Consider the following 24,276-nt stretch of genomic DNA (forward strand, 5'->3'; position numbering starts at 1 on the left):
TATGTACGAAGAAGTGTATTATGTTTCCATGAATTAATTCACATCTGCGGGGGTGAAGATGTAAATATTTAATTTCATTTATTTGTCGCTAATTAACTATATTCTTTAAAGTTTTACCTGTGTATCTGAAATTTAAACTATACTGGACTTGATGTAGTTTAGAAAATGAACAATTTACATAATTTTAATTATGATATTTTCGAAGGTGAAAATAACTTATTCTGCATTTAGCTATTTTCCCTTAACAGAAATACTCAAGTCATATACTGGAGATAGTTTAGGTATTTTCACATAAGATATGGGACAAACTTAAAAGAAAACAGCAAAAACTGAAAATCCAAAATAAATAAGTTATAAGAATTTTAACAAATTCAGACAAACAAGCTCAAATCACTTGAGTTTAATCTATTTATAATTTGCAAAACAATTCTGTCAAAACTTAAGAATGTATCAATGTACAGTCATTGATTTTGAGGACATATACACACATGAGCGTATGAAAGAGAAAAAAACAATATTTTGCAATTCATGCATTTAAAAAAAAAATTACATACACATTTCCTATGTTATATGTTGGGTTATTACATACAAACTGTGGGTGCTGGTGGAGTTTTTATTCCCCGAAAGTATCACCAGCCCAGTAGTCAGCACTTCTGTGGTGACATGAAATATCATTGCTGTGGTCATAATTTAAAAAAACTCTCAAATTTTAAAATACTAAGGCTTTTCTTCCTCAGAAATAGATTACCTTAACTGTATTTGGCAAAACTTTTAGTCTGGCGTAAGTACATAATTTCAATCCTGGTATCTATGATGAGTTTAATTGAGGTAAATAGAAACCATCGAAAAAGAAAAATGCAAATGTATAGGTTTTTTTTTATCGGAATTAAACAATTCTTTCTGTGAGTTTTTTTAACATGCTGATTCACGAAACCCATATATTTACAGGAAATGTATCAGCTTACTCTACCTTGGAGTAGAATAGAACAGCGATACACATTACAAACTCACAAAACACAACATAGAAAATAAAAGACTAATCAACACGAACCCTACCAAAAACTTGGGGTGATATTAGGTTTTCAGGGAGTATAAGGATATATTGCTCCACATGGGGAAAAATATCGAACTCCAAGGTAAATGCAAAAGGGTAGGGGAGTTTATAAAACATAAGAAAAACAAACAGTCGACTATATCAACCAAAGGATTGAATGGAAAACAACTGTCATATTTCTGGTTTGGTAAATCGTTACACATTGATAAACACATTATAAGCCTAGTAAATATTTATAATTACCAATGAATGTAACTATCATAGAGATAAGCATCAATGTAAATATCATATGGATAAGAAGTATCAATACAAATATCATATTGAAAAGTATCAATGTTAAATATCATATTGAAAAGTATCAATGTTAAATATCATATTGAAAAGTTTCAATGTTAAATATCATATTGAAAAGTATCAATGTTAAATATCATATAAAAAATGGAAAACAACAGTTAACGAATTTGTTAAATTTAACGACACTCTAACGACACTTTAACGACTACGTTAGCTTAACGACACTTTTGAACAACTGGGCCCTGAGGTAACTTTAGATAGGCTTCTTTGATATAATAGTGTTATATCAAGGAAGCCTATGGTTCGATTCTCGTTCGGGATGAAAATTTCAGAAACTCAATTTTCGGCTCTCCCTTGACATCATTTGCGAGTATGGTCTTGAGGAAACGACGATAGTACGTCGGAAGGGAACGATAAATGGCTGACCCGTGTTAAGAGAGAACCATATCTCTTCCACGTTAAAGACACCCTTGTAGATTTAGAATTAGAGTAGGCTAATGCCGCTACAAGGCAGCACTCGCACCCGCAAAGTGGAAAGGGATTAATATAAGTTGCAAAACTTGTTTCCCAAACCACTATAATTAAATATGTTTGAACTAAAAAAGTGTTATATTAGTCCAATACAATGTATTTGTTTCTTTTTAATTGCACAAGGTAAGTTTTGCCATCTATACTATTAAGTTTTTAAATCACGTTTATAGCCGGTTGATAATAAATAGTTAGTGTATGTAATGTACTTTATAACTTCATATAGTAATTGCTTCATTTAGCGTAGCTTAGTTGATTTAAAACCCAAATAAAGTTCCGTAGCTGGTTATTTGTCGTCTACGTTTTATAAGCAGGTGGAATTGGTTTTGTATTCAATTTATCTTAAATTTATGACAACTAGGCCCCTGTTCACGGTAAACTCGCATCACTCAAACCCTCTCACAGATTATTACAACCAAATCCTTTTATCAAACTCACACCACTTAAGGTAAATATTAAATACCGTATAGCGGGTTGTTTTCGCTAATTTTCGCGGATGGTACAAAATCGCCAAAATAAGTTCCTCCAATTTAAAAGTGTATATGCAAAGCTATTGATAAAAGTTTTGAATCCGCCAAAATAATGGCCGCCGAAATATACCATTTCAATGAAAATCGCGAAAATTTACACACGCGAAAATAACCCGCTATACGGTTAAATAAACTCGAAGAAAGGTGTTAAATCAATAGATTGTTTTCTTCTTCCCTTAGTTAACTCCTCCTTTCTTGATGCACGCCACGCATATCACACAGAGACGGAACTCGCACCACTCGAAAATATAATACCACAAACTTGCACCACTGAAGAAATGATTAAAATTATCAGAGAGTTCTAGCTTGTTTTCTCTTAGTTATTTCATCCGTTCTTGGAGCACCTGTATCACACAGAGACAGAACTTTCGAGAAAAAAAAGAAATTCTACAAACTAACACCACTGAGAAATGTTTTAATCGTCAGTGTTATAGGTTGTCTTCTTCTTCTCCAAGTTATTTCTTCCGTTCTAGAAGCACATGTGCAACACCGAGACGGAAGGGACTTTAAAAGTTTTGAACAAAATTTCTTAATCGAGTCAAACATTTGTTTTTCTTTATTAAAAACAATCTGAATGTTATCAACACTTTACAGGAAGAAGAATTACTAAATGTCGTATTTATCTTTTTCCTGAATTTCATTGGATACAAAATGTATTTCACTTCCCTTTTAAAACATTTTTGTTTCAAGAGATTTATATCAAACAATTAACTTTAAAAAGAAATACAATTATCTGTGCCAAATTCAAGGAAAAACTTGATTACCAAAATGTAGTACGTCATCTCTTGACTTCTTTGAAACGACTTATCAAAATTAGAATTATATAAAAGTGTTTCTTAACAAATTTCTCCGTCCTTTTATTTCGACTAATTTTTATATTTTGAAATGTTTGCGTTTTGTCTTTGATAAATTTCCAAAAGGAAAGCATTATATTTGTTTTTCTCGATCGATTGATGACTTTTGAACACCGGTATACTACTGTTGCTTTTATTTGTATCATATCCTATAAACTGAAAAAAAAATGACATTTTATTTATGTGTAAAATGTGTAATGGATATAAGAGTATGCATCTGGTGTATTAAAGATGGCACAGTTGAATATCAATACTACAATTTAGTCGATACATTTGCTGGCGGTCTGATAATCCTCGAGGGTATGATCATTAGATCATTACTACGGTACTGGCAAGAAAGTACGGATATTGTTCAATTAAACCTCTCCAATGACTACCATTTTCTTCGAAAACAAATCAGTATAAATAATAGGGAGACAATTTGGTTAAGAAGAAATCTGACTGACTCAGCATTGCCCATGTCGTATTCTAGAATCGGTTTTGACATACATAAATAATATCTTTTTAAAGAAAAAGCGCATATAGTGAGATTTGTTTCCTTCTGGCGTTAATTTGGTTATTGATTTTGGGATGTATGGCAGGTGGGTGACTGCCTAACAGTATCAAGGCATTTACTCATCAACCGCTTTTAATGTGTTGTTATTGGTGTCAAAATAGAGGTCAAGCTTGATATTGAAGATTTTCACTTTCACCGTTGAAAGAGTTGTTGTTCTTGAAAGATTGAAAAATAGTTTTTTCTTCAATTCATGGACTGTTCAACCAAAGCTTTATAGATTTTAATTGGTTGTTACATTTGACAAAATGGAAGTCGAGATCTATATTGATGATTGTCAGTTTTACCTTTCAGGAGTTATGGTCCTTGTAACATTGAAAAATGCCAGAACACAAATATGATAAAAAATCCGGTTAGCTGTTTCTCTGAAAGCCTCTTGTTGCATTTGATAGCAACTAGACTATCATTTGTGGGCATGCACTACATTCCTTCAATAACCATGGTGACAAAAACGGTCTTGGTTATTGTTAGTGTTTATGCCCGCTGTAGAAAGGCATACAGTTTTACACTTGTCCATACGTTCCAAAGTTTGTTTACGTTCTCTAACTTTAGTTTGCCGTATCTAAATGTTATGACAAAATGCAAATTACCACATAACACAGATCAAGTCTGAATTTTGGTGGGGTCACTTTAACCATCACATTAAAAGTTATGCTCCTTTACAAATGGAAAAATTGTTCAATTTTTAGTTTTCTTTCTTTAACTTTAGTTTGCCTCAGCTTAATGTTATGGGACTTATACATAATGCTTCTTGCCACATAACACAAATCAAGTCTGAATTTTGTTGGGGTCACCTTAACCATCAAAAATTATGCCCCTATATTCATGAGCAATTGCTGAATATTGAGTTTTCTTTCTCTAGCTTACGCTTGCCTCAACCAAATGTTATGAAACTTATACACCATACTTATTAGCACAAAACTCAAATTAATTACACATTTGCGTGGTATGTCCTTTTCCGTTCTAGAGTCATGTCCCTAAATTTTGTTATGAATTTTTAGTTTTTTCATCCTCTAACTTATGTTTATCTCAACGAAATGTTATGAAACTTATTACCAATGCTAATTACCACAAAAGTTAGACAAAATACGTAATTGGGTAACGTCACTTTGACCAAATTTAGTAATGTCCATTTATAATGTCATATGCAAAAAGGGTCATCGTTTGTGTCCTACACTTTCCCCATTGATTTCAAATATTTTCAAAATGTGCCCAATGTAATAAATAAGATATTTTAGAATTTCAAATATTTATTCAATAACAGGAAGTTGAACTTCGAGACAACTGGACATATAAAGTTGAACTTAGTGAATACTAAAACTAGAGTGCTGGACATTCAGTCTTACAAGTGTAGAACTCAGAACAAACACAAACGATAGATCATCATACATAGTGTAAAATATATAACTACCTCTTTTCAAGCAGGGACATAATTTGTGTCAGACAAAGTGAACAATAATTGAGAAAATATTTACACTAAACCTTTTATGAACAGATTCTCGAAATGAAAATCATATTCTAGTGTATAAAGATATTTGTTTATAAATTCTCCGTCATTAAACATTGTTCAATCTCTGTTCTACTAATCCAGTGATCCTCTGATTTATCTCCTGAAAAGTTGGTCTGTCGTTTGGGTCTGATTCCCAGCATCTCAGCATTAAATCATATCTAGACAAAAAGAAAAAAATCACAACACATATGAGTAAACAAATTCAAGAGTAAAATACTACATTTAAAAGAGCTATGCATCTGGTGCAGTAAATTGTGTACCGTTTAATGACCCCCTTAAATGTAACGTTCTACGCATACCATTTGGTCAATATGTCCGCTGGAGGACTGTTTGTCTCAGAGGATATCATCAGCTGAGTAGGTTAGAACGTTGTTACTTGCATGAACATCCGGATATTGTTCATTAAAAATTTGATATGAATTTTTATAAATCTTTTTAAATTATGGAATGTATCTGTCCCATTTTGTTTTGTTCGTGGTTTGCAAGAGTTTCAAATAATTTTGATCGATCATCACGGAAAAGTCATTATTTGTCGAAATTCTCGTCAAGTGCAGAATAATTGGAACTGTTCAATGATATTTTTTAGAACTTTAAATAATCATTATAAATTAAAGAGTAGATCTTCGTCATGTATAACTCTGATTCATAGCCCGGGTTATGCAAAACGTGTGTCCCGTTTAGTTAACACAATCTATTCAACGTCTGTACAAGGTTTTGAATATTTAAATATTCTGACCTCAAAAATCAATCTAAAGACATTATTTGTCAAAATGCGCGTCTGGTGAATTAAGAAAGGAACAGAAATTGTCAATGGCATTCCATAACTAGTCTCAAATGAACAAATAACGAACCTAAGTAGTAGACAAAAAACACATTTGGTTTGATGGCACTCTGGACGTTTTTCTCTGGCTCTAATATCATAACGTTTATCTACTCTACTTACGAGGAAACAGCCTAGTAGCTACTGTGTTATAAATGTTATAATTCTTTAAGGTGTCATATGATGAAGACTCATCTTGTATGTAAATTTGTAAATCTTTTGAATATTGGTATTTGGATAATAGAATCATATTCTTTTTTTTAATCTTAAAGTTTAAAAAATATATTAGTATATTAAAATTAATGTTTAAACTCATTCAAATAACTAAATGAGACTCTCTCAGAAAAGTAATGTGTCCCATAACATTCTGCGTGTTAGGCTTCGAATAAAAAGGAATCAGTAGTGGTCAATATTTAGCACCATGGCAATCTTCACTGAACAATAGGTTAAACTCAGTCTAATCTCTTAGTATTTTATGGGATTTCAGATACACTATGTTTTGTTAAGCCCATAGTAGGTGAAAGAAGCAAGGGACATTTTTGTTCATTTATCTATTTAGATGTTTGACATATACATAAGTCGGTAGTCTTTCTAATAAAATAATTGACATCGGGCTATCAGTAGGCAATATCTAATCGGTTTCTACCCGTTGAACGTTCAGATTCATTCTTTTATTTATTTTCGTTCTTGTTTCCTTATGGCTACTATTACCACAAATATAGAGGCAACATTCTATATAATTAGCTTCTATTCAACAAGCAATGCTATTATAGACCCCTTCAACAATTTTTAAAGTCTTACCTAAGCATATTTTCAGAACACTCACGTAACACTAAGGAGTTTTTTTAATACAATTTGTAGGACGCAAGTTTCACTACGGGAACGCCACCTATCAAAACTTTAAAGACAAGAAAGAAGAGGCTTTCCAAACATTCTGCAGAAAATGTATCTAATGAAAAAGATTCAAACAAGACGCATTGTGTGTACTGAAAAATTAGAATAACAAAAATACCGAACACCGAAGAAAATTCAAAACAAAACTACCCTAATCGAATGTCAAAATCATAAAGGCATCAGACGAACGTATAACGATTGTCACATTCTTAACTTGGTACAGGCACATTTTATTAAAAAAAAAATGGTGGATTAAACCTGGTTTTATAACTAGCTTAACATCTCATTTGTATGAAATTAATGGCATACATCAATCTCTAACAAACACCTTTCTTTAATGAGTGTTAAAACTTGCATACATTGCAGAATGTTGTCTGATCAATAAATAAGGTATCTTAACTTACAATTGTGGTGGGCAGAAATCAGTTTTATTCAGCCGCTCGCCAGACTGTAAGTAATTACACATGTCAAAATCATTTATGTCGCTATAAGGCACGGAACCTCTTGCCAATAATTCCCAAACAACTACACCGAACGACCACTACAATAAACAATCATTTTAAAATTAGATATTTGAAGTATATCAAAAAATCAAATTACAGTGATGCAAAATATTTATCTATCAATAAAATATCTTCATTTGCATATTTAAAGAAACGTCTTTTTAATTATTAAAACGATAAAGTGTTTAAAGAAGAATCCCAAAGTTTAAAATGGATAGACTTATAGATATTTGTTAGATGTTTACCTCTGTACTGTAATTTCTTGAATAAAATGTTACACTTAGTTATTAATAGTTATTTACTGCTGCTATAAATGTTTTTCCTGAATCCACCAGTGAATTTTTGTTTTAAAAATATAATTCAATTGTGAGATATGCCATCCATGTGCACAGCCCTCTGCCATAAAATATAGCTATGCACACGTTTAGCAAGGTTTCGTATCATTCTAATGTTCTTACTTACTATGCTCGAGGGGGGTCATGGATGCATGGATAGGATATTATGTGAAGGGGGGCTTGAAATCTTTTGACAGCTTCCGAAATGCTAATTTTTGACCTTTTTCAACTGGACCAAATCACTACTCCGGACCTTTATCGGGACTCCGGGATCGGGTGTTTTTAAGCTCGTGATTTCGGGATGTCGGGATTTACTTTATTTAAATTCGGGACCTCGTGATTTCGTGTTTTTAAACGGGCCGGGATTTCGGGATCAGGAACCCTCCTATCCCCCTCTATGTTGATGCTTTGTGAAAAATACAGAAATTTGACATTCGGGCTCACCTGATATTTTACTGTGATAAAGTCAGTATCAAAAACAAAAAGTCCTTTATTCTATATTTAACGGTTTGCTCATCTGTTCTCTTATTTGACAAAAATGTCAATGTCGAGGTTCGAACATACTGTAGCGTTTTCGCTAACCGGTGAGAGAACCTTTCTAACCAACCAAACCAACCAACAGACCGGACAGACACCAACAACAAACCAAAAGAAATAAGCAGGAAATGTGAATGCTCCGAATTACTACTGCTACCGCTACTGCATACTGCATATCACACAAATATAGTTTCTAGGTCGGCAAACGGTCTCCTTTTTATGTGTGTGTGTGTAAAACGATGGTATTTTTATATGTATTGTAATTAAGTATCAGATCAGTCTTAGTTTGATGTTCTGAATGTAAACACAAAGTCGCTTCAAATGTATAACAAGTTTTATTCACCAGACATAATATTAATAACAACAGGAACAAGAATGGACAGATATAAATCTTTTAAAGCAGCGATCAATAATTAACAATATTTCGTATAGATTAGACAAACAGAGAATTCTTTAAAACAGCTACACCAAAATCAGCATTCAACAAACACAGATACTATCAGCAACTCTCTATGTAAATACAAGTAAAATACTACACAAATAAATAAGTCACAATGTTCCTAACCCCATTAACAACAACCCTGAATATTTAAAACAAACGGACACTATTGCCGACTTTACGCACCTTTCTCTTATTTAAAGTTAAAATTCATTATCAAACTTTATTCTCTTTAAAACTATTAAATTTCTGCCTCCGTTAAAAACTGGAAACTGGAACAATTAGATGAACTGCATAAATAATTATTTTGCATAAATATTGCAATATTCTGGAACTTAAAAGATATTAAAACTTCTGCTTTAGAAAGACAACTGTACCTTGAAATTTATGAGAAAGTAAATAAAGCTGCTAGCCGGCGGCAGGGACAAGCTGGAACTGACGTAAAATACTATAAATCTTACGCTAGTGTTGTTATTTCGCGTGAGAAACATTCCAAATATGGGGTGAAATCAATGACCTAATAAGGAGACTTCCTTATAAGGTACATATCTTTGCACTTAACGTCTGATCAAATGACGTCGATACAGCCCAATAACTACGAATAGGTGCGCAACGTCGGTGCAAAAATAGTTCATAAGAACTTATAACAATAATCGAAATAAAGCTCTCTTCTAAATAAACTTTACATAAAATACTCTAACATGTGTCCGTAATTTGAAAAACATACAAAAATATAACTACAACATGTTCAGGACAGTCTACATATTCTTATACGATTTCTAGGGTCACTATATTTATAATAATACTCGTGACTTCCGGTAACAATGAAAGTGAAAGTAACGTACAATTAATCAAAAGATGCCGGTAAGAAAACAGACGTTTTCTATCGTTCTGGAACATACAATATTAAAACGATTAAACAATATATAGGTAATAATGAAACAGAATACACACATTAACTGCTTTAATAAAATAATACAAAGTACGGTTGGCAGAAATATAGAGAAAACTATGTAGACAATATCAATAAAAATCCAGGCACTGCTATTTGTCAAAAACGTCACATTACCCCCTCCTTACAAAAAGAGGTCGCCCCGACCGCGGGTTATACATAACCAACTACGGTAACTGGTAACTATTGCTACCTGATTTCACATAGATAATATACTGTTTACATACACATAGTAACTAACATTATGACTATAGCAATAATAAACCAACACTTTTTAAACATCGAAGTTGTAATAGGTTTCCAATATACATGATATAAAATATTATATCCACAAATTAACCCTTAATAATTTTAACAACCCATATACATGTTAACTACAATTTTCTTTCTTATTCCCACCCCTGTTTTAAATTTAGTTTTACAATTCTGAACAATAAATATAATAAGTATACATTAAGGCCATAGTGGACTGTTTCATGATAACATATCACTACTAGAGAGTCCACTAAATATCTTCTTCGTTGTCATCAGGATTATCTTTGTAGACGAGATCTTGAAATCAAAGTCGTACACATGTACAATTGTACTAGTAGACAAATCAAATATAACATGTACCTAGACTTTTATTACATACTTTCATATTTTGATAAAGTTATTACTAAAACCATTACATTTCTATAATATGAACTACACTTAAACATTTGAATTTAAAATTCTAAACTTCTATTTTTAAAATACAATTTATAAAAACGTACCACCTATCGTTATCTTACCAAATGTTACTAGATAATTGTAAGCTTGGCCTACAACCAACACCAATCTTGCAATTAATGGTGAGCAAGATACTGACTACACAGGAGACATATCAGGAACTAAACAGGATACAGTTGACACGAGAGACATGCCAGGAACTAAACAGGATACAGTTGACACGAGAGACATGCCAGTAACTAAACATGATACACTCGACATGGGTGACATGACGATAACTGGACAGGATACATACATGACAGGAACAAAACAGGATACAGACGGAACATCATCAAACCCACAATTTTTTTTTTTATTCCACCATTATGAGAGTAAATAGAACCTACATACTCGTACACCTCTGCAAGCCCATTGTTTTCTGTAAAACTTGCTAAAGCTTACTTATATATCAATAAGTCTCAGAGGAACAAAACCATTTTTCGATTTAGTTATAATAGTACGAGCTACCAGTAGACCCTGTTCTATGAGAACAAGGCAATCATTAAATGAATCCGTCTCTTAAAGAGATATAATTACGATTTCAGAATCCGCTGGAACAAAAACCTTTTCAGCAACTCCGATTCTGCAAACCTACTGCTCTGCACTTTAGCTTCCCACGCGTAAAATTTCCCTTTCCAAGTCTAAGCTACATTTATGCTTGCACAAAATAATATAAAAATCAAATCTTAATACTACTTGTGACTCAATATCATCCACAATCATCTCATGTTTTATAATTTAAAACCAATATCAAAAATAAATTCAGCCTTTCCCAGGGGCGTATAATACGACCATTGGCCATTTTTCACCGACTTGTAAATTCAGGTCTATCTGTCTCAGGAATCTGATGAAATTTCCAAGAGTTTAAAATAATAATAGTAGAACCTGTATCGATCACACAAGTAGGAAGAATACTTGCCGCCCGAGCATATAAAAATAGAAAACATCATAAAATTTATTACATTTCTTTAAAATGAGGAGGAGGTGCACAATTCGGCACTGATGTAAATTTCACTGCCACCAGCTTACAAAATCTGGTACCTGCCCCGTAGCCCCGCCGGCCCCTGCAGAAGGCACGGTCGAAGTCTCACCCCTTGGATGCACAGGCCCAAGTACTCTCCCGGTTTACAGGAACCCCTCTGTGGACCCCTCAGCAGCATTAGCACAACCCTGATCTGAGTAGGGTCCAAAGATCAGTACTACTAATGTGGTGTAGCCCCTTGTTGCCCGATGCCGCCAGTTCGCGATTACTCCGCCCATGCACCTGCCTAGGATGTGAAGGCGGATATAGAATATCCACAGAGTCCGAACCATCTGTCTCTACCCTAAACTCCTCGCTCAGCATTTAAATATCTGACGTAAGTCTGCATTGTCCCTTAATTGAATATCCCCTTAATCTCATGAGAGGGGTTGAGTTCCAGTCGTCCCTACCACCAGCACCGGTATAACGTTAAAGCCGCTGAGGTGTTCTGCTAGTCATCTCTCTACCGCACTGTCACTGCCCTCTCACCAATTAAATCATAAAAATAAAAATGAACAACATATTTATAAAGGATCTTTTAATTCCACTTTGAAACTGTAGAATCCTGTCGACGACGCCAAATGTAGCGTTTTCGCTAACCGGTGAGAGAACCTTTCTAACCAACCAAACCAACCAACAGACCGGACAGACACCAACAACAAACCAAAAGAAATAAGCAGGAAATGTGAATGCTCCGAATTACTACTGCTACCGCTACTGCATACTGCATATCACACAAATATAGTTTCTAGGTCGGCAAACGGTCTCCTTTTTATGTGTGTGTGTGTAAAACGATGGTATTTTTATATGTATTGTAATTAAGTATCAGATCAGTCTTAGTTTGATGTTCTGAATGTAAACACAAAGTCGCTTCAAATGTATAACAAGTTTTATTCACCAGACATAATATTAATAACAACAGGAACAAGAATGGACAGATATAAATCTTTTAAAGCAGCGATCAATAATTAACAATATTTCGTATAGATTAGACAAACAGAGAATTCTTTAAAACAGCTACACCAAAATCAGCATTCAACAAACACAGATACTATCAGCAACTCTCTATGTAAATACAAGTAAAATACTACACAAATAAATAAGTCACAATGTTCCTAACCCCATTAACAACAACCCTGAATATTTAAAACAAACGGACACTATTGCCGACTTTACGCACCTTTCTCTTATTTAAAGTTAAAATTCATTATCAAACTTTATTCTCTTTAAAACTATTAAATTTCTGCCTCCGTTAAAAACTGGAAACTGGAACAATTAGATGAACTGCATAAATAATTATTTTGCATAAATATTGCAATATTCTGGAACTTAAAAGATATTAAAACTTCTGCTTTAGAAAGACAACTGTACCTTGAAATTTATGAGAAAGTAAATAAAGCTGCTAGCCGGCGGCAGGGACAAGCTGGAACTGACGTAAAATACTATAAATCTTACGCTAGTGTTGTTATTTCGCGTGAGAAACATTCCAAATATGGGGTGAAATCAATGACCTAATAAGGAGACTTCCTTATAAGGTACATATCTTTGCACTTAACGTCTGATCAAATGACGTCGATACAGCCCAATAACTACGAATAGGTGCGCAACGTCGGTGCAAAAATTAAGAAATAATTCATGGAAGCCATAGATTTGTTGGAAATTTACACATGGCCTGGGCCGTGATATTCGAATTTTATCCTGAGCGTTAGCGAGGGATAAAATTAACGAATATCACGGCCCAGGCCATGTGTAAATTTACAACAAATCTATGGCTTCCATGAATTATTTCGATTCTAATAGGACAAATACGATCATTAAAAAACTGAAGCGATGATGGGTATACCGTGTGTGTGGCTGTTCTATTTTACCCACTGTTCGATAAATGTAAAACAAATCTAATAAACCTGCATGAATGATTTCTTAACTAACCGCTAGAAAAAAATGTGATTACTTTTTTTACTTCTCAGTAAACCCAACATTTGCAATTTTAGATTTGCATTTTTTATCGTAAGCTACCGTCAAATTCACTGTTGACATGTTGTAACCAAGGAGCCGCCATGTTGACTTGCTGAAATCAGTAAATGTTCGAATATTGCAATAGAACAGAAAACAAGCAACACCTACCTCAATACTTTATTTTAATGCAATTGTATCCGAGTTTAGAAGGTAAACGCAATAGAAAAACCTTCAGCTTTGACGTTTTCATTCGTATGACGTCATGTTTTGAAATGACGTTAATGCGCAAAAATCATTACTGGAATTTCGCGGAATTTTAATTTGTTTTGTTTTTGTCCATTTTTCCGTTCTCTAATGTGTAAATTCTTTTTGTTATGCATCAGAATCAGAATAAATGTTCTGTAGGGTTTTATTCAATTGTAATTGTTAACACAGCGAAATCCACAACCGTTTACACATAGGTTACGATACATGTGGATTTACGTGGGAGGCATATTTAAACAGCCATTTGTGTGAATCTTGGAGTCTGCGCTAAGTATAGATATATCGAGAATTTTATCACGGTGTTGTTTACAAAGCGAGAGAAGCACGTCATATTAGAATAGTTCATAAGAACTTATAACAATAATCGAAATAAAGCTCTCTTCTAAATAAACTTTACATAAAATACTCTAACATGTGTCCGTAATTTGAAAAACATACAAAAATATAACTACAACATGTTCAGGACAGTCTACATATTCTTATACGATTTCTAGGGTCACTATATTTATAATAATACTCGTGACTTCCGGTAACAATGAAAGTGAAAGTAACGTACAATTAATCAAAAGATGCCGGTAAGAAAACAGACGTTTTCTATCGTTCTGGAACATACAATATTAAAACGATTAAACAATATATAGGTAATAATGAAACAGAATACACACATTAACTGCTTTAATAAAATAATACAAAGTACGGTTGGCAGAAATATAGAGAAAACTATGTAGACAATATCAATAAAAATCCAGGCACTGCTATTTGTCAAAAACGTCACAATACGTTTCTTTTATATTTTGTGATGTACAGCATAGCAGGAGATAGTTATAAATATACATATTTATCTGAGATAGAAACAATTTAATAGAAATTAAATCATCACGAAGTGGGCTAGAAAGAGATTAACTCGAAATTAAGTAAAACATTTTATATACATAATAAGGATCGAAAAATGAATATGTTTGGGTCGAACTCTAAGATATGATAATTAAAATGAATATATAGCAAATTAAGATTCCGGTCAAAAGATGTCTCCCTTCGGCGTCTTTCCGTTATACCGGTCGAAAGCTTATGTCTCTCTAATTGTTAAATGGATGCTTGATGAGTTATCATTGACATTTTTTCTCTATTCTAAAAACCCCAGGCACTTCTCTTTGAGAAATAATTAATATACCTTTACAAGTTAATTAACGATATACATGCATATTCGTTGAAGACAAGTGCGTGTGCTCAATTTTCAGAATTAAGGGCATTTAAAAAAAGAACAAAAAATATGTTTTAGAATTATAACGCCTATCAAAATGCGTCGGACTTCTGGTTTTTAAGGATAATACATGTGTATATTTCGAACATATTTGTATTTGATATTTAACAGTTCTAAAACAAATGTCAGTTGCCATGCCACAATTACCAAATGCGGAATCATTGTAAACGATTGATGCAGACCAATCGCGCCAAAATATAAAATGTCATTGTATTATATATCTATCAATAATACATGTGTCTTATCAAAGAACATTATATTTATACATCAATGTAAACAAATGTGAATAACGTTAGTAATTGAATCAGATAAATTTGTTCATATACATACGACGTCTGATTGTGTACTATAGATCCCATTTTTTAAACTTTCAGGAGCCATCCACTTCACTGGTAACGTTTTCTTGTTATCACTGCTATAGACGTTTTGTGTATATACATCTCTAGCCAGCCCAAAGTTTGCAATTTTAACTTGTAAGTTGTCATCCACCCTGTTAGGTAAATAAATAGTGTATGTTCCATATTTGCCCTTCTGGTCTTTATGATTTCTGGATTTATAATTTTTTTTTTTTTTTTTTTAACTTTGTGCCTCGAGCGTTCTCGATAAAGGCAATTCTAGGAACGAGTGATGAGTGTTACAAAAATCATCTCTATAATCAGTTTCATTTCATCCATTACCTGCAAACTGCTTGCTTAGTCACTTCTTTCCATTACTGATTCATTCATCTACTAACTTCGTCAAATACAAAAGATGAAAAACCGTAGTTTTAGATTTCATAACTAGTAAGATTATGATATCACTTATTATCAACTCGAGTTGGTTAATTTCAATATAATAATAAACAAGCCATCGTAGAGTCTATTATTACCTTTTAAATCAAATAACGAAAGTTGATAGCAAGCGATATCAAACTCTCACGAGTTTGTATACCTATTTCTTTTATGGTTAACACTTTCATTGTGTACAATAAAAAAATCCGCGAATCGTTGAAATAACCTATTGTACATACAAGCATGATGTACTAGTAAAATGTTTCGGCGTCAAACTTTAACTTCAGACATTATAAAACTTTTTGTTAGCTTTAGGACGTAATAAAATTTGTCAAAAAGAAGATTTCAAGGTGATAAGCGTAAGTGGTTTGTATCTCATTGAAAAAAATCGCATATGCTCGTTGCCATAGAAGAAATATCGAAGAAATCAGTGACCTAGCAAATAGCCAATGGAAATGTCATTATATCGTCGCATGATGCTGGATAAGCCAATCAAATAAACGCAGTTTTCGTACCACTTTTTCATATCATACTACCAACAAGTTTACGTGATACGAGAAATATTTCGTCAAGCAAGTAATAGATAACAGACCACAACCATAATATAATTCATAATATATTTTTACAATTTTAACTACATCGAGGGTTTGAAAGAGATGTGAAATGTTTGTGGTATTCATACATCTTACATGCAGTTTCTTGCTGCTAAATCTCTATGTACAAATTTTAAGCTGCAAAGATATTCCATACCCATAGCAACATCTAGTCCAAAGGTCATCAGGTCTTTGCAAGATTGCACCTGTAGAGAATGTCAATAAAATTAAAGCATTTTTGATAAAACGATTAAAAAAAAAAGATCAACGAACAAACGAAAAATGTTTTTATTCCTTTTATCCAAACTATACTTTATTATCATTCGATACTCAGATATCATTGCAACTAAAATATACTTTTTACAAAAATTTACTTTGTTTTTTTATTTTTTTGTATGGACTATATTCGCATGTGGATTGGACATCTGGCCTGCTAATCTCATAAGGATAAGGTGATTTTGTTTCATATACTAGCCTAATTTTGTGGTTTAAAAATAAATTCATTATGTTCGGTATCTCTCTTTTATAACAAATTTATATGTCGTACAGTTAAGAAGTTTTTCCATGAAATAATTTTGATAATTTTGTCAGACAAAGCGCAAACATTTTTATATATTTGAGGAGATCTTCTCAAAATTCATGTCGGACGGCAAAATGGAGAGTGTGGTGATTCGAGCATGCATTTCATTTGTTCGAAAGATTAATTTCTTAAAACTGATATGTGAATCGAAATTTAATATTTAATAGCATACGAAAAAAAGCAAGGTAACAAAAATAGTATGAGCTTGCTTTCAATAGCTGCGAACAAGTTTTGTGTGATGTTTTGTATGATGTAATTTGTCATTTATTGTGTTTTGTAATATATTATACCGTTATGTTAAACGCTTTTTTCTGTGCTGATTTTTATTGTTTGTTCTTTTATGATTATTTCGATAGTCTATTTATAGAAAATAACCAGCTGAATGTATAAGCTATAAATAATAACTTTTCTGGTCTCGCGTCAATTGTTATCTTGAGAAGTGTTATTTTTTCTTTAAAATTGTGCTTTGATTTATTTTGTAATAATTTTTCATATCATCCTAGTGGACATGTCTGCGTTTTATAATTTTAACTCAACCAAAGGGGTGCCAAACTGAAGGACAGTTTTAGTATGCCCATATTTCTACATTCAATTCAATGCTTGAGGTCATAAATACTTTCAGTCCTTAAAACTAATTTACTTATTACTAAATAAAAGTAAAACATACAATATCACTTTAAAATGAATAATGTATCATTATAACGAATTTAGATCAACCAAGCATATAGTACGCGTTCCTGTCACTCTTGAATCAGTTAACAACATCAAGAATAAAAATGACATCTATTTTAACTTACATTATCATTTCTTTGAATATAAGACAGAAGATTGCCATTCGCCAAGAATGGAAAAATAATCAACGGGAATTTACCAGGAGCGACTGAAATGCCAAGTAGTGACAACACATTGGGATGATCAAAATCTTTCATGATCATAGCTTCATCCAGGAGGGCATTAATGTCCTGTTTTCCAGAGTCTACAATTATAGACTATTATAAGCATTGGAAGAAAATAGACCACTTTCGAGTTCATCCATCACCGGCAAAAACTCGTCAATTATGCACGCCTTTATGACGTCACTTACCAGATAGAGGGGCTCGCCTGTATCCCTGCACTATTTACGTTCATCAAGCGTCTTAGTGATCGTCTTTGTGCAGGATAAACTAGAAATAATAGTTGCTCTGTAGGTACTTACTGACAATTCCCTAATGACAGCAGTGTTGATTGTCAATTTTGAGAATTCAATTTGCCGAATAATTCGTACAATATAGAATTATAGTTTTCCAACCACTCGCTCAACATTGGGAGGAAGTGACGACGCCCCTAAACGCAAAAATGACGGTGATAAAGGCGCGTATAATTGACGAGTTTTTTCCGGTGACGGATGAACTCGAAAGTGGTCTATTGATTGAATATATTTTAAATCAGAATGTCATATAAATGTGTACGCTCAAGAATGCAAAAAGAAAGTCCTACCTCGGCTCTTCACTAATAAAGGAAGGAAAGAAATATGGCTACCTTGAGTTAAGACATTTAGCAAAGATGATTAGAATGCTAAGTGCTAGAACCTTTTTACATATCTGTAACGATATGTATATGTTTATGATGCGCTCCATATATTAGCACTGACACTGATGACGTTGTACACGTACATGATGTAACTGTTTGGAATTACACTTGTGTGCCTAAACTATTGTTTGTACTTCTTATGGCCCTCATATCGTAGGAATAACGATACATGGTGTCAGATGTGGTTGCAAACGAACAATATAAATCATATTAGTGAATTATGTGCACCGAAAAGTTTATAAATAACATTTGAAGCGAGACGCCAGCATCCCGGCATTGTTTGGATAACACGTTTTGTTCAAGGACATACAATTCGCTATGTACCGTGAGTTATTTATGACTTGTTAACAATTTATATTCGAAAATCATTCTCATTTTGAAGAAAACTTTTCATATATATATTAATTATCAATATGGCTGATAATGAAGCTGAAGTGGTCGCTGAGGCAATAATTTCTACGGAACGCATAATTAACACTAATCTGCCGTTTCCACAGAAATTGGATTTTCGAGGAAACATTGCTACAAATTGGAAACGTTTTAAACGAATGTGGACTAACTATGAAATTGCAACAGGATTAGAGAAGCAAGAGGGCAAAACAAGAACTGCTACGTTCTTAACTTGCATTGGCGCAGATGCACTAGAAATTTTTGATGGATTCGTGTTTGCTAACGAAGTTGAAACTAATGATATAGATGCCGTTATTGAGAAATTTGAGAACTTTTGCATTGGTAAAACGAACGAAACTTATGAGAGATATTGTTTCAACAAACGAGACCAAGAGCAAGGTGAAAACATTGATACATATGTTGCTGCATTACGCACATTAGTCAAAACATGTAATTATGGCACAATAGAGGAAAGCTTAATTCGAGACAGAATAGTAATTGGCCTACGTGAAAATTCAACAAGAAAGAAGTTGTTACAAGATGCGAAACTGACTTTAAATCGGTGTGTAGACGTTTGCCGAGCAAATGAGAAAACTAGCATCCAAATGAAGGACATTTCACAAGAAGAGGTCCAGTATGTAAAGAGACGGGATCAGAAACCGAGAAAAAACTTTACTCCGAGACCGCAAACCGATAAGAAGTTTGAAGATTGCAAGTATTGTGGAAGACAACACGTGCAGAAAAGAGAAGCATGTCCAGCATGGGGCAAAACATGTGGAAAATGTGGCAAGTCAAATCATTTCAAAATCAAATGTGAATCCGGAAGAGCGACTCCGAGTGCAAACAAGCCGAATTTTAGACAAAAGAACAGAAGAACCGTACACAACATCGAACAATCCGATGATGAAAATATGTCTGATGAAGAATATATGTTCATTGTTGAAGACGTAAATACCGTTGGACTAAAAAGAATAAATGCAATTATGAATGTTCAAAACAAGCAAGTTAAGTTCCAACTCGACTGTGGATCGACCGTCAATGTTCTTCCGACAAAAGACTACAAGAAAATATTCAATGATAAAGAACTTGTGCAATTAAAACCGTCAAATCAGACACTTGTTATGTTCAACAAGACCGAAACTAAACCTGCTGGAAAGAGGAAAATCACAATAGTCAATCCGAAGAATAAGAAATGGTACAATTTAGAATTCGTAGTTGTATCTGGAAATGTACAGCCGATTCTAGGATCTGAAGCGATTCAGAGGATGAAATTAATTACTGTGAACAAAGTTAATATTCACAATGACAATATTTCGAAAGTAGATGATAAAACTGAAAATCAAAGAACTGATAGCACTGTAAGTGTTGTATCAAAACAGATGCTTGAAAAGCAATATCCAGATGTGTTTAAGGGAGAAGGAAAGCTACCCGGAAAACTGAAGTTAGACATTGATGAAACCGTTAAGCCAGTCAAGCTCGCTACACGGAAAGTGCCAGTTGCACTTAGAGACAAAATAAAAAATGAACTCGATACTTTGATTGAAAAAGATATTATTTCACAAGTTGATGTTCCGACCGATTGGATATCGTCGATGGTTGTTGTTACGAAATCGTCCGGGAAAATAAGACTTTGTATAGACCCGAAACCACTGAATGAAGCGTTGAAAAGGAATCATTACCCGACTCCGACGATCGACGACTTGTTACCAGATTTAGAAAAAGCAAGATGGTTCTCAGTAGCAGATGCAAAAAACGGATTTTGGCATGTGCAGTTAGAGGAAGAGACTAGTTACTTGACAACTTTCGGAACTCCGTGGGGACGATACCGATGGAAGAGAATGCCGTTCGGTATATCGCCAGCGCCCGAGGAATTCCAGCGTAGAATGGATGAAGCGCTCGAGGGATTAAAAGGCGTGAAAGTTATTCATGATGATATCTTGATATATGGTTGCGGAACCAACGACAAGGACGCACAAGAAGATCACGATAAGAACCTGATAGGGTTAATGGATCGTTGTAGACAGAAAGGTTTGAAACTAAATAAAGACAAACTGAAACTAAGATTACAGGAAGTTAGCTATCTTGGTCATAGAATTACCGCTGAAGGACTGAAAATAGACTCCGAAAAAGTGAAAGCTATTACGGAAATGCCGATACCTGAGGACCGACAAGCAGTTCAGAGACTTTTGGGCATGGTGAACTATGTACAGAAGTTTGCACCATGTTTATCCGAAATCACCGCTCCACTTAGACAATTGCTTAAGTCCGAAAATGATTTCAAATGGGATCCTCACGTACACGGACTATCATTTGATCAGCTAAGAACCGTATTGTCAAATACACCGGTACTTAGATACTTTGATGAAAAGAAAGAAGTCATTTTGCAGTGTGATGCATCGAAATCAGGACTGGGTGCTTGCTTGTTGCAGGAGGGACAACCAGTATGTTATGCGTCGAGAGCATTAACACCAACAGAAGAAAACTATGCTCAAATTGAAAAAGAATTACTAGCAGTAGTTTTTGGAATGGAAAAATTTGAAACATACACATATGGAAGAAAAATCGTCGTCGAATCAGATCATAAACCGCTTGAGATTATATGTAAGAAAGTTTTGCTTTCCGCTCCGAAACGACTACAAAGAATGTTGTTACGCTTACAAAAGTTTGAATATGTTGTTGTTTTCAAACCAGGTATTGAAATGTACATGGCAGATACATTGAGTAGAGCATACATTAACAAAGAACTAAGTGGACAAGATAAAAGATCGGAAACCGAGAAGGAAGTTGAAACTGTGAATGCGATTCAATTCTTACCGATCACCGCCGAAAGGTGTAAAACACTACAATCAGCTACCGCAGAAGATGAAGAACTTCAAATTCTTTCGAAAGTTATAAAGAAAGGATGGCCGATTAACAACTATCAGAACCTCAGAACGTATTCGTAGTAGACCGAAACATCTTCAGGACTATGTATGTACAGTAGTGCGTTGAATGGACTTTGTAAATATGTGCCTGTTTGATTTTTTTTTTTAGTTTGAATTAGATTAGGGTTTTGATATTGTGAATTTATAATGGACTTATAAAAGTAGGGTTTCTAGTGATGGACTGTAAATATGTTCTGTAGTAAAAGTTAATTAATACTTTAAATGGCACAATCGCGAGTTAAGATCAGTTTAAAGAAATTTTGAGAACAAGAACTTTAAAGATTTTTTCTTAAGAAAGGGGATGTAACGATATGTATATGTTTATGATGCGCTCCATATATTAGCACTGACACTGATGACGTTGTACACGTACATGATGTAACTGTTTGGAATTATACTTGTGTGCCTAAACTATTGTTTGTACTTCTTATGGCCCTCATATCGTAGGAATAACGATACAATATCTGGTTTTGATCTAGACATTTTTTGTTTCTATTTTCCTTTTACATATGTTTTGGTTGATCTAAATGTGGTTTCTTAAATTCATGTTATGTGTAGCGTACAAATGGGGAAGGGCGACAGGTCTGTTTATATCTACACTTGGCCTTTCCTCTTTACTTGGGATGTAGTGTTGAAATTAACAAAAAAGTGAACAACACTAACTTTCTGAGAAATTGAAAAGTTAAAATTGAGAAAGGAAATGGGGAATGTTTCAAGGCGACAACAACCCGACAATAGAGCAGACAACAGCCGAAGGCCACCAATGGGTATTCAATGTAGCGAGAAACTACCGCACCTGTAGGCGTCCTTCAGCTGGCCCCTTAAAAATATGTATACTAGTACAGTGATAATGGACGTCATACTAAACTCCGAATTATACACAAGAAACTAAAATAAAAAATCATACAAGACTAACAAAAGCCAGGGGCTCCTGACTTGGGATAGTCGCAAAATTGCGGCGGGGTTAAACATGTTTATGATATCTCAACCCTTCCCCATACATCTAGCCAATGTAGAAAAGTAAACGCATAACAATACACACATTAAAATTCAGTTCGAGAGAAGTCCGAGTCCGATGTCAGAAGATGTAACAAAAGAAAATAAATAAAATGACAATAATACATAAATAACAACAGACTACTAGCAGTTAACTGACATGCCAGCTCTTTGTATATCAAATTACTTCTACACACTAAGATGACTTATGTAACACAAAATAAACAAAACAAACAAAACTGACAAAATTGTGTAACGTATAGCTTTTTCCTGATATATTTGTTACTTACTCAGAACAGTTTTGACGGCAACAAGTTGTTTTCCCCTATTTTCCATTGATGAAAGATACCCCTTGTGTAAACATACCGAATTCCCTGTGAATAAAGTCAGAACTTATTTAGAGGAAAATTAAATAAAATAATTTGAATAATAAGTAGCTGCATTTTCATATCATGATTTTCTTTCTAAAATGTAGAAGTAGTATACCGCTGCCACTCATAATATCATAAGTCTAAATCATGGGAAAATTTGGGAATCGAAAGAGCTCATAATAGAGTCCGACAAGATGCCTCGACAGCGCTAGTACCTCCCGCTACCTATATGCACGCAACAGATTTTATGCGATTGATTTCAAAATGATCTAAGACCTGAATTGACCATCAAGTGGTTTAGCATCATACCATAATAACATACACGAGAAAACATAACCCGTATCATACCAACAACTGGATTGAGCATACATGTGTTAATTTCCGAAACAATAATAAAATTGAGAATGAAAATGGGGAATATGTCAAAGAGACAACAACCCGACCATAGAAAAAACAACAGCAGAAGGTCACTAACAGGTCTTCAATGTAGCGAGACATTCCCGCACCATGAGGCGTCCTTCAGCTGGCCCCTAAACAAATATATACTAGTTCAGTGATAATGAACGCCATACTAATTTCCGAATTGTACACAAGAAACTAAAATTAAAAAAATACAAGACTAACAAAGGCCAGAAGCTCCTGACTTGGGACAGGCGCAAAAATGCGGCGGGGTTGAACATGTTTATGAGATCTCAACCCTCCCCTATACCTCTAGCCAATGTAGAAAAGTAAATGCATAACAATACGCACATTTAAAATTCAATTCAAGAGAAGTCCGAGTCTGATGTCAGAAGATGTAACCAAAGAAAATAAACAAGATGACAATAATACATAAATAACAACAGACTACTAGCAGTTAACTGACATGCCAGCTCCAGACTTCAATTAAACTGATTGAAAGATTATGATTTCATCATATGAATATCAGGCACAATCCTTCCCGTTAGGGGTTTAGTATCATACCATCATAACATGAAAAGAACATAACCCGTGTCATGCCAACAACTGGTTTTTTAATAAATGTGTTT

The 24,276-nt window shown here is 33.9% G+C and overlaps 1 protein-coding gene across 1 annotated transcript in view; it reads right to left on the bottom strand.

Moving 5' to 3' along the window:
• Positions 1-5,103: 5,103 nt before the first annotated feature.
• Positions 5,104-24,276, bottom strand: part of LOC143080265 (hepatocyte growth factor receptor-like) — a 53,079-nt gene continuing 33,906 nt past the window's right edge. Inside the window, exons 15-20 of the mRNA XM_076256007.1 lie at positions 23,168-23,251; positions 17,796-17,974; positions 16,515-16,624; positions 15,386-15,545; positions 7,442-7,578; positions 5,104-5,481 (exon numbers count right to left, since the gene is read on the bottom strand). Coding sequence (XP_076112122.1) covers positions 5,370-5,481; positions 7,442-7,578; positions 15,386-15,545; positions 16,515-16,624; positions 17,796-17,974; positions 23,168-23,251 — 782 coding nt within the window. The 3' untranslated portion in view covers positions 5,104-5,369. The remainder of the gene's footprint in view (positions 5,482-7,441; positions 7,579-15,385; positions 15,546-16,514; positions 16,625-17,795; positions 17,975-23,167; positions 23,252-24,276) is intronic.

Source organism: Mytilus galloprovincialis, chromosome 1 (genome assembly GCF_965363235.1).
Source record: "Mytilus galloprovincialis chromosome 1, xbMytGall1.hap1.1, whole genome shotgun sequence".
Classification (NCBI taxonomy): Eukaryota; Metazoa; Mollusca; class Bivalvia; order Mytilida; family Mytilidae; genus Mytilus; species Mytilus galloprovincialis.